This window comes from Mchenga conophoros, linkage group LG8, assembly GCF_057382185.1.
Source record: "Mchenga conophoros isolate Kocher_MC1m ecotype Shallow Benthic linkage group LG8, M_conophoros_male_GT1.1, whole genome shotgun sequence".
Taxonomy (NCBI): Eukaryota; Metazoa; Chordata; class Actinopteri; order Cichliformes; family Cichlidae; genus Mchenga; species Mchenga conophoros.
Window position 1 is genome coordinate 3,075,135 of NC_140533.1, and position 15,357 is coordinate 3,090,491.

The 15,357-nt window shown below is 39.6% G+C and overlaps 1 protein-coding gene across 3 annotated transcripts in view; it reads left to right on the forward strand.

The window, feature by feature from the left end:
- llgl2 (LLGL scribble cell polarity complex component 2) overlaps positions 1–15,357 on the forward strand; it is a 46,097-nt gene that overhangs the window by 11,725 nt on the left and 19,015 nt on the right. For 2 of the 3 annotated variants that reach the window (XM_085283619.1, XM_085283621.1), the window contains exon 2: positions 12,963–13,088. In XM_085283619.1, coding sequence (XP_085139745.1) covers positions 13,010–13,088 — 79 coding nt within the window. In that variant the 5' untranslated portion in view covers positions 12,963–13,009. Of the gene's footprint in view, positions 1–12,925; positions 13,089–15,357 lie in introns of all 3 variants that reach the window. The other variant, XM_085283620.1, reaches the window with a different exon arrangement.

Consider the following 15,357-nt stretch of genomic DNA (forward strand, 5'->3'; position numbering starts at 1 on the left):
TGCAGTTCTTTGGATGTTGTTCTGGGGTCTTTTGTGACCCCTTGGATGAGTTGTCTGCGTGCTCTTGGTGGCCAGCCACTTCTGGGAAGGTTTACCATTGTTCCATGTTTTTGCTATTTGTGCATAATGGCTTTCAATGTGGTTTGCTGAGTCCCACAGTTTCAAAATGGATTCATAACCTTTTCCAGACTGAAAATTACTTTGTTTCTGATTTGGTCCTGAATTTCCTGATCATGGCAGCAGAATGTCTGGCTTTTGAGTCTGTTGAAAAGCCATATCACTAGGTATATTCTTGTTTCACCGTCCACCTTTTCTGTAGCTTTCATGTTGCATTTAAATGACGTCGCAGGATGCACGGATGCATTGCTATGACGACAACCACGCATGTTAGGTAGAACCAGATTGTAGTGGAAAACCAGTCGATCTGAGTCGGATCATGGCAGTCTGTGGCAAGTTGATCCGAGTAGGTACTAATGGAAAAGGGACTTATGTGGCTATTGGGTAACTCCTAATAGTTAAAAGGCTAATGTTAATGTGAGCGCTGACCAGTTATTTAGTACTTCACCGTTGTTGAAATGGGAAATTTACTGGCCTCTGAAGCGTTAGTCAGGGGGAGGAGCTGTGTGTCTCTCCACAGTGGTACAGTGTGCAGGTGAGTATAGGCTGGAGGAGGCATAGATGGCACCGTTATTATTCACAGTTATTCAGTTACTATAGAATTTTTTATTTTAATTTTTTTTTTTTTTATTAACTCAACAGACACCTGCTTTTTCAGGTAGATGAGAGATGAGGGTCACCTAGAAGGATGTATGGGTGTTATTGACAGTAAAACAAAAGGCCTAGGTGGCAGCTAGAGACCTAAGTGGGAGCAAAATATTAACTATCTGACACCTTTGGTGTGTGCTGCCAGAAATGGGGGTAGTTACAGGTTCACCTGTTGAAGCTTTTCATAACTATGCAGATCGTGTGAACTGTAGGCTATTTTTTTTCCATCATTTTGATGCAAAATGTGTGAATGTGTGTGTGAATGGGTGGATGACTGAATGTAGTGTAAAGCGCTTTGGGGTCCTTAGGGACTAAGTAAAGCGCTATACAAATACAGGCCATTTACCATTTTACCATTCAAAATGGACTAAACTCTGAAGTAAAAATGCAACACCCAAAGGGTAAGATGTGTCCTTGATGATTTATAACAAGACAAAACATGAGCATCATGGCAACAAAAGAAAACTGTTTTATTTCAAGTTGCTCGTTTTCCTTTAATTAGGATTTTGTCTTTTTTTTTTTTTTAAAGTTAAAATCTATAAAATCTAATTATTCACCCACCTGTAGAGTTTTCTTTTTCTTTGTAAACTGAACCTTTTTTGTGATCAACTGACTATTTAAGATGTTTCTTTTTAATCATTCTTGATTGGCATGCTATATTTTTTTCACAGTAGCATGCAAGTGTATCTCTACAGGCTTTGTTTTCTGCAGACAGGAGTAAAAGTGGTGATGTATCGTACCACAATGTCCCTAAATCAAATAAAATACTAGGCAAATTATCAGATAATTCTGATCTGTAGTATCATTTGTCTTTAGCAGTTGCCCTCATTTATCTTTGAGAACTATACCACATTTTAATCCCCTTGGAATTGGTTTTATATATATAACCACTTGGACCTTAAACACCTTTGTATGAAGTCCCTGTCATTTAATGGCTCAGGTCTGAAACTACTATCACTTAGAATCAGAGTTTAGTTAATGTAAACTTTGTGCACTCGACCACCCTCCTCTTAATCTTTGGTTTTTCATTATAGGAAGGAATGAGTGAGGTGGTGGGAGACTTGATATCCTGGCAGCCAGAGCTAACAATCTGTCTGTCTAGCAATCTAATGTTTGCTAAACTAAAGAGGGTAAAGAGAGGTACCTCTGCTATGTTTGCTGTAGTGCTGTACTCCTCTTGCCTCCGTCTCTTTCTGCTGTTTAAATACAAAAAAAATTATGTTTTGCTTCATGCATATTCACCAGAAAAAGTTCTTTTTTTTCTCCAGGTTTCAGTAAAACATCTGTGGTTTCTATTTCATGCACCCTTTATACCTCCCTTTCCCCTTCAGAGCAAAGACATAACACCCCACAGCCCCCTAACTAGCAGTGGACCTTTTAGTAATCACTCATCCCGGTCATCGTAACTGAGAATAGTTCAGTGATTGCCAGCTGAAGATCACTGCGAGGTGAGGTCCTGTGTGTTCAGTTGATTTGGTGTCTTATGACGTGTTTCTTTGTGTGAGATAGGTGTGTTCACATGTGAAAGCAGTTCCTAGCAGCAGCTCTCATACAGCTCCTGCTTCCCCTGTGTTGACAGGATGAGTATTACTGTTTGTACCTGTAGTTTGTGACTTGATCAGATATCATTCAAGAAGACTTGTTCCTGTCTTGAGCGAGTGCTGGCATAGCTGCCATTGCAAAAGATCTCGAGTGGAATATTTTGGATGACATGGATTTGCAGCTACTCATCTTGAACTAAGCAGTATGTTAGCTTTGTGTTTAAGAGCCACGAGCTATGGAGCAGCTCTGCTTGGTTAAGCAGTGTGAGTTTCCTGTTGTGGGATATAGGCGTGTTTTTGCATGGCTGCACTCCCTAACTTAGATGGCTTGATGGATATACTGGGAATTTGATGATATCGCTGAGCTGTGTTATGAAAAGCAAACAGTGTCTTGCTGCTTGAGAGCAAAGGCATCCAGGATGGTATATTGAATAACATAAGAAGACAAGCCTGTTAAATTTGCAGTCAGAGGTAAATAAAGTCTAAATCATTATCTTCATGGGAGATAGGCTCATGGTGACCATAGTGATACAAGATGGAGTGTTCGCGGTCATTTGCTTCTCCAGGGGTGGCACGAACCAGCATTTGTGACATCACAATCCATTCTGCAGTCACCTGTTTCAGCCAATACACACACACACACACACACACACACACACACACACACACACACACACACACACACACACAAATCAAACATTTCTCCCATAAAAGAAATGTTTGATTCATGACCTGGACAGAGCTATGATGTTTTTAAGCAATTCTTATAGTGAATTTTGATGTTGAAATCTTGCTGTTTTTAATCAAAGTCAAAAATATGAGAAGATTGTGATCAGAGAATACAATGGTTGAAACAGAGCTGGTGCCAAGGTACACTTCAGAGTCCGGCTAATGCTTCTTTTTAGGTCAGACCTTCCCAAAGTGTGGGGCCGCAGAGCCATTGCAGGGGGGGCGGGACGCGGCGCTTGGACACTGCTAGCACAGGGCGGCCACAGAAACGCAAAGCAGGAGATGAAGCATCGCTGGCTATGTTTCCAAACCAACTTCATTCTAAGCCACTTGAAAATATGGTGAAGCATATCTGCCCTTTGGTTTCACCTGCACAAGTGCCGAGGTAGGTCTCCCTGCAGGATTGGTTTTCCCTGTGTCGGGAGCAGCGCTGGGCTGTTTAAATCACAGACAAACAGTATTCCACAGTTGTTTATGTTTTTAAACCCATTTTGCATAGAGAGGCGTTTTTTGAAAAAAGCATTGATAGCAATGTTGATTATTACACATGGAAAAAAAACAACTACAGTAAAAGAATCACACTATGACGCCTCTGTCTTTCTAAATGGAGGGACAGTAACTGTGTGTGTATGTAAGCGTGTAAAACCTGAAGATAGAGACAAAATACTGTTAATCTTACTATCTGCCATTCTGCAATTCATCTCGTGTAAACGTGGCGCACAGCGTGACGTGAAAAAAGGCACATACCTTTGACGTTGCGTGACGAACTCTGTATTCCTCGTCCACACGTAACGGGAAAAAAATGAGTTTTAGAAAATCTCAGTTTTCGATGATTCAAAACGCCGTTTACGTGTGGACGAAACAGCTGCGTTTTCAAAAATACCCGCGTAGGTGTGGACGTAGCCTAAAAAAGTTAGTAGTAGAGCAGGGCGATATGGCCAAAAATATTTATCACGATATATATTTGAAAATTTGCGATAACGATATAACTGACGATATAATTGATGCGAGACAAAATACAACTCCACAACATTACTAGCGCAAAAAGACAACCTATCATTTATTTTCACTTAAACAAGAAGCTGGTTTTTATGTACATTAAAGCTTTATAAAAATGTAACAGTGCAAATGCAAATTCCTTGCTGAAAGTTTAACCAAAAGGCATTTCCAGTAGAAATGGGCTGACATATCCTGAGCATAACCATGTATAATATCCACTGAAGTTAAAAAGAGGTGCTTTGCAACATTAAACTGCAGTGTGCAGTACGTATTTTTCGGACCATAAGGTGCACGGGATTATAAGGCACATTAAGCGAAACAAAGCAGTCAGATAAGTCAAACTTTATTAAACTCATTCTTCTTGCTTCCTCCACTTCTGTACCATTGATTCATTAATGTTGAATTCTCTGGCAGCTGCTCTATTCCCATGTTGTTGCAGTATATTACTGACTAACCTCGTATTGTGGATGGATTATCTCAGTTGTTCTCCTGACTGAAGATTGTTCCTTTTACAGCATCCTGCCATGCGATTGCATTTGTCTCTAACCATCAGGAACCTTAACGTTAACTTTTATAAGTGGAAAAGTGTTAGTGTTCGTCCTCCAGCTTCACTGTTTATGTTATGCTAACATAGCTGTGTCGCTAACGATCACGTAGCACATCATTATATACCAGCTAGCCCAACTTCAGTAACCCTACAAACGTCACTGCTGTTTAGTTTCCTGTCTTCATTTATGTTGGAAGTGATAGCAGAGCTGTACGTTTGAATTTTTTCAGAAATCTCTCAGTCAGAACATGCAATATCATGCTTAGGTAACTAGCGAAACTAGCGAGCTAACTTCCGCTAGCTTCCTGCTAGCTTCTAACTCCGTTAAATGTAATACATTTTGTTTTCATGGATGCCTGGAAGTTAAACTTCATAGTTTCACCTGGTAAAGCAGCAATGCTGATCGTTTTATTAAAGATGAATTTAGACAGTTTTTAACTCTTAGTGATGCTGCAGTGTTCGTTTGACCTGAAGATACGGAGTTTAGGACCCAGATTACTCCCAGATTTAAGGGCATCTTAGTCCGACGGCCGCTTGCATGTTCTGCAAAAAAATGTGCTTTGTCGTGTATCTGATGGACAAACACCAAACCAGTTCCACATCACTGAAGTTGCACCATTTTTACAAACCAATTCTGGTTCATCTGTTTCACTCAACAATCGGCCATGTGCGTATGAAAACAAAGGCACTGCGCATGCGCGTTTTACTCATATTCTATCGCGATATTTCATTTTCCTATCGTTGCCTAACATTATACCGGTATTACCGTGAACGGTATAATATGGCCCAGCCCTAGTTAGTAGTTTGTTTTCTTACTACCTGCAGATTACTTGTATTTGCTTAATTGTTTACTAAATGTTTGAGGTGTGAAAGAAACCGCAATGGAGCAAAATATGAGCGTGTGTGGTTGGAGGATGTGTTCGTGCATGTGCGCGAGAAGGGGGGGGGGGGCGCAAACATTTTTCTTGTAAAACAAAGGGGGGCCTAGCAAAAAAAGTTTGGGAACCACTGTTTTAGATCATGTTATAGTGCCTTAGATTTATTTATTCATTTATTTTTGACAAAAAGATGGTCAATGCGTTTGACGAGCTGGGAGATATGTTGTTGCATTGTTGCAGGATCTGGAAAGGTTTTGATGTGGTCGGTCCAGGTGGATCAGTAGGACACTATAACATTTAAGTAAACTTCACAATTACTGGCCCTGCACAAAAGGGTGTTCAGCCACTGGAGAATGGCTGGTGTGTTTCTTAATCCAGATGGCATTAAGGTTTATTGTAAAACATTGTCAGGTGTCTTACAGACAGGAGTTTGGTTCATGGGACCTACCAGTATCCTTAAAGGAGATCTGTCTTTGTTATTAACTTAAAATGATATACTCAGTAAAGTCATTCATTCATGGAAGTGGGAATGAATCTGGCTTGTAACGGCACTAACCTTGCAGAAGTGATTACAAAATCAAAATTGATCAGGTTTTAGGACAAGCAGTGATGGTGAGCTCCAAGGACTATTAGTGGGCACAGCAAAGGTCAAGGACTTACTTACTTTACATTACTTACATTTTGCATTAACACACGTAATAACAAAGTAATCAAATGTATTTTTAACATTGCTCAATAGGACCCTCAGAAATAAAATTAAATTAAAATTTTAGGTAATAGAAATTGAAGTGCTAGTGGTATTTTGAACAAAACATAATGTACAAATAGGAAACTATTTGTGTCAAAATGGATTCTGTTTAAAAGAAAAAAAAAAGTTCAAATACAGCTTCAAATTAAATCGAAAAGGTATTTACTTTCAGTCCAAAAACCCACATTTCTAAAGCTTACAGATGATTCAGTTCATGAATTCCGATTACAGTGGACATGCTCTGGAGTGAGGCTTGCTCTTATCTTTGAGATAACGTCCCCAGCTGCAGCTGATTTTCATGCTGTCATGACTTTAGTCTTTGACAGGTGCATGAGCCTCTTTTTCAGGACAAACTCATCTACACTAGTTAAACAGAACAAAACAGAAAAGACCGTTACTAATCACAATTAATTATATTAAACATAGACATTAACTACCTAACGTTAGGTTTGTTATTCAGAATAAACACTAATATTAATGTAAGAAAAAAATCAAACAAACTAGGAGACCGTGTAGCTGCTCCTACTCATTAGTTATCAAAACTGAACTGGTGTTCGCTTCATTTGAGAAGTTTTCGACAGGTAAGCTAATATCAACATTACTGTACAAACATCAATATTACTGTACAAATATTAACATAAACAGTGCGTAGTGTTTGAACGACTAACTTTACTCCCTAAAATGGACCAATTCAGAATTGAAATCGCACTCTCCAGGGTGCTGGTGTTTTAAATGCTTGTGCACTGCAATTTTACTGTGTTGGAAGGAAAACTCTGCTTTTCACAGTCTGTGTTTAACTTTGTTTTCTGTGAAATGCTTTCACTTAAAAAAAAAAAAAAAAATACAAAACTCTGTTTCCATTCTCTTCTGTGCTCCTGTTTTGCCGTTCGCGTTATGTTCTTATGCTTAGTATTGGGTGCAGTATTGGCAGATGATACAAGTGACACTACCCCCATAGCTTCCTGTAGTGTATTGCAGTTACAAAAACATATTTTGCAACATAAATTTTGCCTCAGACAGTCAGAAATATTATAATTCAGATCATGCATCAGTACATTTCCATATTTTTATATCTATAAAAAGAAAGCTGACACTTGCGAGACTTTATCAAAGGTGTGAGCATCACAGCAGAGGCCTTTGTGTCAAAGTAGCTGGGGATGAAACAGAAAAACATGAAGATGGTTTTCCTGGCCTGGGATTTTATAAAAATATTCTGCAGTAGATCAAAAATGAAAGAAAACCATTCATCAACATATGAACATGACCTGATGCTGCTGAAGTGAAGCAGAGCAAAGTTACAGCAGTTTTATTACAGACACAGCTGAGCGTTTTGCAATTTTGCATAATTTTAAAAGGTTAAAATTTGATCAGTATTGAACAGCAGAAATGAGGTTTTCTTTTCTGAAGTAAGTAAAAGGAAAAAAACAGCGGCCGACAGCCTGTAAACAATGGTAGACTTGTGCGTAACAAGCAAGTGAATAATGCAGAAAAAAGATTTTTAGACGGGAAACTGTTCTTGAAGTGCAGAGAGAGAGAGCTGTGCATGAAGTGTGATTTTTATCGTGGTGGAAGCAAAACAGCAAAAGTAAGAGGGAATTCATGACGATGTTTATCAAATGTGAAGCGTAGTTTGCTGCTTCTTTTACTGCTGGTTCAGTGAACTTTGGTTGGAGAGAGATAAAACCTGCAGCTCAGAATCTAGCGCAAAAAATACGTAAACACAAAGCTCGGACCCACCGAAACGCTTTGTGTTTACGTCTTTGTGCAGAATCCGTGTACCTGCTCTCATTTACTGTTTTAGCTGTTTGGTGGTTGTTGAAATTTTGTGAGGTTTAACCTGAGATTCTGGCTTTTCGGGCAAAATAAATTTATATTAAAAAAATTGATTCAGGATTTTAATGAATCGATATCACATTAAAATCGATTCTAGCTTGGATAATCAATAAATTGATAATCAAAACCCACCTCTAGGGATGAGACAAAAAAGCATACACCCTACATTCCGGTGGGAGGAGCTATGAACAACAGTTACATGTCAATTCAACAACTCTGCACCAGTTGAAAATACTTTTTATTTGATCTCTGGAAATATTCTAATAATTCGAGAGACTGGAATTACGATTTTTCCTGAGCTGTAAGCTATGATGATTGACATTAAATATAATAATTTATGTGTAATCATGGAATATACAAAAGTTTACTTTAACCTATTTTTGTTTTTTTCCACACAAGACTGCTGTGTTAGTGCTTGTCTTGGCATGCTTGACCTTTCTAAACATTGAATATACTGGTCTGACAGAAATCTGGTCTGGTCTGAAACACTTAAAGGGATGATGCAACATTGAGTAGGTCTATGTAGTCCTCAGAACAAGTGACTGGTGAGTCCACCCAGTCTGTTTGGGACAGTCTGAGGAAGTATGAGGAAGCTTGAGTTGGAAATGTGAGTCATGGGAACACTGAGGGCAATAACAGAACTATGTCTGGCTTTGGACTGAGGCAAATGACCTGGCTCAGACATGTGAGTCGTGGCACAGACTTTTGTTATGAAAATGGACGGTCATGGACTGCAGATCACACATTTGACCACTGGTATGAGCTTTGCTTTGCCATTGTCTGAATCTGGAACTCCAAGTAGCTTTTCTGTTCCATAGCTGCAAAACAGAGCGTGGTGCTCTGTGGTTGACATATATATCCAGGACATACTGATGAGAAGTGGGCTACTGGAACAAGAGGGCACAAGCTGGCAAGAGATGATAATAAGGCGCTGTTGGAATGCTACTACGCGAGTCAACCCCAGTGGAAGGAGAATCTTTGATACCCAGCATCCAGATCGACAGCAAAACAACTAGTAGCTCAGTGTAAATGGTAAATGGCCTGCATTTGTATAGCGCTTTTCTAGTCCCTAAGAACCCCAAAGCGCTTCACACTACATTCAGTCATTCACCCGTTCACACACACATTCACACACTGGCGATGGCAAGCTACATTGTAGCCACAGCTGCCCTGGGGCGCACTGACAGAGGCGAGGCTGCCAGACACTGGCGCCACCGGGCCCTCTGACCACCACCAGTAGGTGATTAGTGGCTGACCTTCTCTGCCACCTGAGCTACAGCCACCCCAACATTTGCAAGAAGAAACTGCTCTCACATAGAGCTGGGCGATAGAATGATAACGATATGTATTGCGAAATAACTTTTTCTCGATAGAAAAATTAAACTATTGCGATAGGCCTCACCGCTCTTGTCCTCTTAAAAAAAAAAAAAAAAAAAAATGAACAGCCAATCCAAATTAAGTAGCGCAGAGCCGAACCAATCACAGCCGCAGCGTCACGTCACGTGACTTGTTACATACAGCACAAGTGCCAAGCCGCACATGTGTATTTGTTTGGGAAGCAGCCAGCCGCCGTGCCGCCCGGATAATGAAGGAAATGAGTGTGCCGACTAGAGAAAAATCAACCGAGAGCATGACCGAAGGTTACCGAAGAGAAAACAGATGATGGTTCCAATGCCGGAGAGATTGTCGAACGGAAGAGCCATAGAAGTTCCGTAGTGTGAAGGTATTTCGGCTATTTCAAGTCTGACAAAAAACAGAGTAGCGTGCACTGTAAATTGTGCCGAAAGCAAGTCTGGAAATACAATAAACCGGTGCATGCTCAATCTCTGACTGGAAGCACTAATTCGATATTATCACCCTCACCCAATCCAGGGCATCAAACCCCAAGTGCGATGGAAGAAGGATCGTTGAGTGCGAGAGGAACTAACCTGAAAGATTGGATCATAGCTGGTTATCAAGATTATGTACCCTCTGAGGATCTACTAGATGATGGCAATGCAGTACTATGGACAATAGTACTTTGTGGCATTTAAAAAAAAAAAAAAAAAAAAAAAAAAAAGAAGCCACAGAGTCGATGTTGCGTAGAGGGTGAGGGAAGCTGTTCCACAGTACTTGTTTGGAAAGCGCAATCCCATGGAAAAGTCAGAAGACCACAATCAGTGTATCTAAGAATCCAGTTTTGAGAGCAAGGGTGAAGAAGCTTGATAATATAAGTGGGGGCCTCTCCTCGTAAAGATATAAAAGTAAGAGTGAGGATTTTAAACTGATATCTGTACCCACTGGAAACCAGTGGAAGGACTTCAACAAGGGAGTGATGTAAGTGAATTTATGAGTGTGGGTTAACAGCCTTGCTGTGGTATTTTGGATCACTTAAAGGTGATGTAAAGAAATCTTTGACAGATAGGAAAAGAGTGCATTACAGTAATCTAATCAGGAGACGATGAAGGCATGAACAAGTATTTCCTGTTCATCTTTGGAGACAATAGTCCTACGTTTGGCAATATTTCTTAAATGAACAAAGCAGGTGCAGGTCACAGACTTGATATGAGCATCAAAAGACAGAGATTGATCAAAAATTAAATGGCCTGTATTTGTATAGCGCTTTACTAGTCCCTAAGGACCCCAAAGCGCTTTACACATCCAGTCATCCACCCATTCACACACTGGTGATGGCAAGCTACATTGTAGCCACAGCCACCCTGGGGCGCACTGACAGAGGCGCCACCACCACCAGTAGGCAACGGGTGAAGTGTCTTGCCCAAGGACACAACGACCGAGACTGTCCAAGCCGGGGCTCGAACCGGCAACCTTCCGATTACAAGGCAAACTCCCAACTCTTGAGCCATTATTTCCTTAAGACAGTCCATTAGAGTAGATAATTTGTCTAGTTCACAAGGTTTAAAGGAGGTGTTTAATTGGGTATTGTCTGCTTACTGATGGTAGGAAATAATTTTGAAACTACTAATGATAAGTCCTAAAGGCAGAATATTTAATGACAACTAGAAAAAGTTGCATTTCCTGCGAAAATGCAGTGTGAATGCCGTGTAGTGGAATCTGAAAAAGCAGAAAAAGGAGAACTATCTGCTGAAAACACTGTGTAGAAGCTGAACTCTGCTGAAAAGTGCTTTATTTGAAAGATTACACTGAAGAGCGTCAAGAAAGCAGGGAGAGTGCGAGGAGGGAAGATGTGCGGCAAGAGCCACAGGTCAGATTTGAACCTGCGCCACCTGGTCTCAAGGTGGCTGCTCATCTCACTTTTGAACTTTCTGCTGAAAAGAGCTGAAGAAACAGAAAATTTTGCAGAAATGAAGTAAAGAAACTGAAAATTCTGCTGAAAACAGACCAAGAAGCAAAGAATTCTGCTGAAAAGATGTAAAGAAGCTGAAGTTTGTGCTGAAAAGAGGTGAAAATTTTGAACTGTCTGCTGAACAGAAAATTTGCCCTGAGCAGGGTACGAACCCGGGACTTCTGGTCTCAAGGCGGCTACTCGTGTCAGTGAGCTAAACTGGTTTTCTGGAAATTGAATCGAGAAGGAGAAACTGACAATTCTGCTAAAATGAGCAGAAGAGCGTGAGATTTGTGCTGATAAGAAGTGAGAAAGCTGAAAATTCTGTTGAAAAGAGGTGAACTTTTTGAACTTTCTGCTGAAAAGAGATGAGGAAACAGAAAATTGTGTTGAAAGAGGTGAAGACACTGAAAATTCCGCTGAAAACAGACCAAAAAGCGAAAATTCTGCTGAAAAGAGGTTTCTGCTCAAAACAGCTAAAAAGGTGCTGAAAAGGGGTGGAAAAAAAACTGAAAATTCTGCTGAAAAGGGGTGAAGGGGTAAAATTTATGTTGAAAAAAGTTTAACTGTGAACTTAAAGAAATGTTGCCATAAGCGGGATTTGAACCCGGGCCTCCCGGTCTGAGAACGGCTGCTCATCTTACTGAGCTAAAACACGGTTCAGCCCGGCAAGCAAAACTGGTGATCACACTGATAATGTGGTCCCATTCAGCAAAATGGGCCAAAAATAGCATAAAAAGCTTAATATCAGAGGGGCCGATGGCGCAATATGGCAGCTTCTGTCAGTCTATCCCAGGGCAGCTGTGGCTACAACCGTAGCTGCCTCCACCAGTGTGTGAATGTGAGAGTGAATGAATAGTGGAATTGTAAAGCGCTTTGAGGGCCCCGAAAAGCGCTATATAAATGCAATCCATTATTATTATTATTATTATTATTATTATTATTATTATTATTATTATTATTAATATATCTCAAAAAGTATAAAAGTTATGAGCACCAAAAGATATAGCTGGCATTAGCAGAAGGTTTTGTGCAACGTTTGTGTGAAGAACCACTTGTAACACACAGCATCTACATTAAATAGCAGTTGTATTATGATTTCACACAAAATCTCAGATGGAGAAGAATGTTTGGTCGCTGAAATGGGACAAATGATGAATACATTTACATTTGAATCCTAATTTCCCAGTGACTTCACAGACAACCAAACATGTAGCCAGGGGCCTTATGACACCCAGGTCTCATGTATTTTGATTAATAGGTTTCTATAGACATTAGTGAAGCAAAAGTTTTGGTACTCCTAGTAACCCCTTTTTCCTTGAAACTGCTGGTTGTGTATTGATGCAAGAAAAAACATGAGCCACTCTGTACTTTTTTGGAAGGCAGCTGGACTGATTAATGTGGCTGTGTATCTGATGGTGTTATTCATCTCTGAATTGTGGCTGGAGAACACGCTTATGGAAGAAGACATGTTTTGATTGTTTTAAATAAATAGAATATCAATATTTGCTTTTCACTAAGGAATAACAAAGGTGTGAACTAGAGGATTTGTCTAATAACATGCCCTTTTCTCTCCTCTCTGAAACTTTTACTTTCAAGCTGGATCATCTACCTCTATCTCCTGTGTCTCCTCCAGCCAGCAAGTGTCAGCGGGCCTTCTGGCTGCACACCGGTATTGACAGGATGAAAAGGTTCAGGCGGCACGGTCAAGAGTCCCAGAGGGATCGGCTAAAACAGGAACTCTTCGCGTTTAATAAGGCAAGTAAATTAGACCATACCACACAGTTTGCCATCTGTAGTGATGTGGTTCAATGTGAGTGATGAGAAGAAGAAGACAAAAATCATTCAGGAGACTCTGAACTATCTGCAGTCATGATATACATTCAAGTGACCAGGTTACTAAGCAGAAACAGAAAATAAAAGTAACCAGAACAAGATCAAGTAAGCTGTTCACTTTAAATTTATATATTAGTTTCTTTTTCTCGTGATTTTTGTCTGTACACCACCATGGTCCATTTAAATCAAACAACAGAGGCGTGATTGAAGTGCAAGCACTCAGCTTTAATTCAAGGGCTTTAACAAAAATATTGACTTAACTGTTATGGAATACAACCACTTTTATACATGGTTTCCATTTTTAGTACTCTGGTGTTCAGAATGTAATTCCAAAAATTATCATTTTTCAAATACTTAAGAACCTGACTTATCTCAGCTAAGAATATATACATTTCAGACAGAATGTCAAATAATTAATATAAGTGCGGTGCCTTTTAGAATCCATACAAATGTCAAACTTTGAACTCTAACCAGCGTAGGTATCCAGCTTAAGTAACCATAGCGATGTAATTAGGTTGATCCTAACATTAACAATATTATAGCCCTCTGGTTTTTCTAATCCACTAACAATAACCAAGTGACAATGAAGAAGCTTAGTGGAGAAAGCAGTGCCACCTGATTATTTCAGTGCATCTAAACCAGGGGTGTCAAACTTACTGTCTACGATACAATTACATACAACCCGCAGGATCATTTTATATGTCAGTTATTAATGTGGAAGCCAAATCTTCAGCCCTGTTGAGAATCCATGCAGGCAGTGGTGGAACTTTATTTTTGATGGGTACTCCATGTGGCCAATCACATGCAAAGACAGACTGGGATCATACCATTATGTGAAAGAAGGAAGAGGGCGGACGTTCCAAAGACGGCACGTGTAGTGGTGTAGCCAGTTACATGGAGAGACAGGAGAGTCGGATTTAAATGCTAGCAGGTCATTGTGGAGGACAAAAGGTTTCAAACTTGTCCAGGCTTTAAATCGTGTGTGTTCTCTTTAGTGGTAGTAAATGCATAAAAATAGGGCTTTTATTAAAACAGTGAAAAAAATCAAAAAACTCCTCCCTTGAAAAAGACTAAATTTACAGTTCAGTATTGAATATTACATTAAAAAACTGTATACAAAATGTCTTTGAATGGCAGAGATGCAGAAATGTCTGTAGTCATAGGTTTTACAGCTTTTACAGTTATATTTCTACTATCGAAATGTGTTTTGTTTTGGTTTTTTTATGACTACAGTTTTAAAAAATGGTCATATAAAAAAACTGTTAAATATGTAACTTCTTTACACTGTGGGAAAGGAGAGTTTCACTGGTCTGGGCCACTTAAGATCAAAGTGGGCTGTATGTGGCGCATAAACACTGCACTCATTTTACAGATAATTGTAATCATAATGATGACGCACTTTCTGCATAAAAGAAAGTGCGTCTGCAAAAAGACAATAACTATATGTAAAACCTAATGCGAAAGAAAAAATGTTTTGACAATATTATTGACAATTTTATTGACGAATAAAAACAAGATGAAGAGAGACGAGGTCCAATCAGAATGAATTGTGTTGTGTACAAAGAAGGGATGATGATCCAGTTAGAAGTTATCTTATGCAAAGTTAGACGTGCACAATTTGATCTGCCGCTGACAGACAAGGTTGGGCGAGCTCCCCGTCTCATGAAAAAACAACAAAATGTCAGAAGAGTAATCATATGGACACATTTCATGTCAAGGAAAGTCAGACACTTTGCAAACCGTGGCGCATAGAGCAACTTTCACCGGTTAAAAACACAACAAACTTTTATACTTTCTATTTTTGTCAAATGAATTGGTCTACAACAATCTTATGATATTTAATCAAATAAAACTAAATTATGACTAAAACAAAATCAAAATTTGCGTCAAAATTAACACTGGAACATTTATGTATACCTTTACATGTCCAATCTGAGATGTTGCTCTCAAACACTCATTCCTCCTGGTCCTCCTGGCGTGTTTTCAAAACTAAGAATTCTAATACGACTCGCCAGCTTGGCATAAAGACATCTAGCTGCTGTGATAGTGGCTGTTTGTTGGGTGTCATTGTGACAGATTCCCATTATAGCTTGTTCTGTGGCTAAAGATTGCTTCCAGTAAACAACGACACTTAAGGCACTTTGATTTGTGTGCTCCTTCCATTGTTGTAATCTTATTTTAACTTTATCATTTCC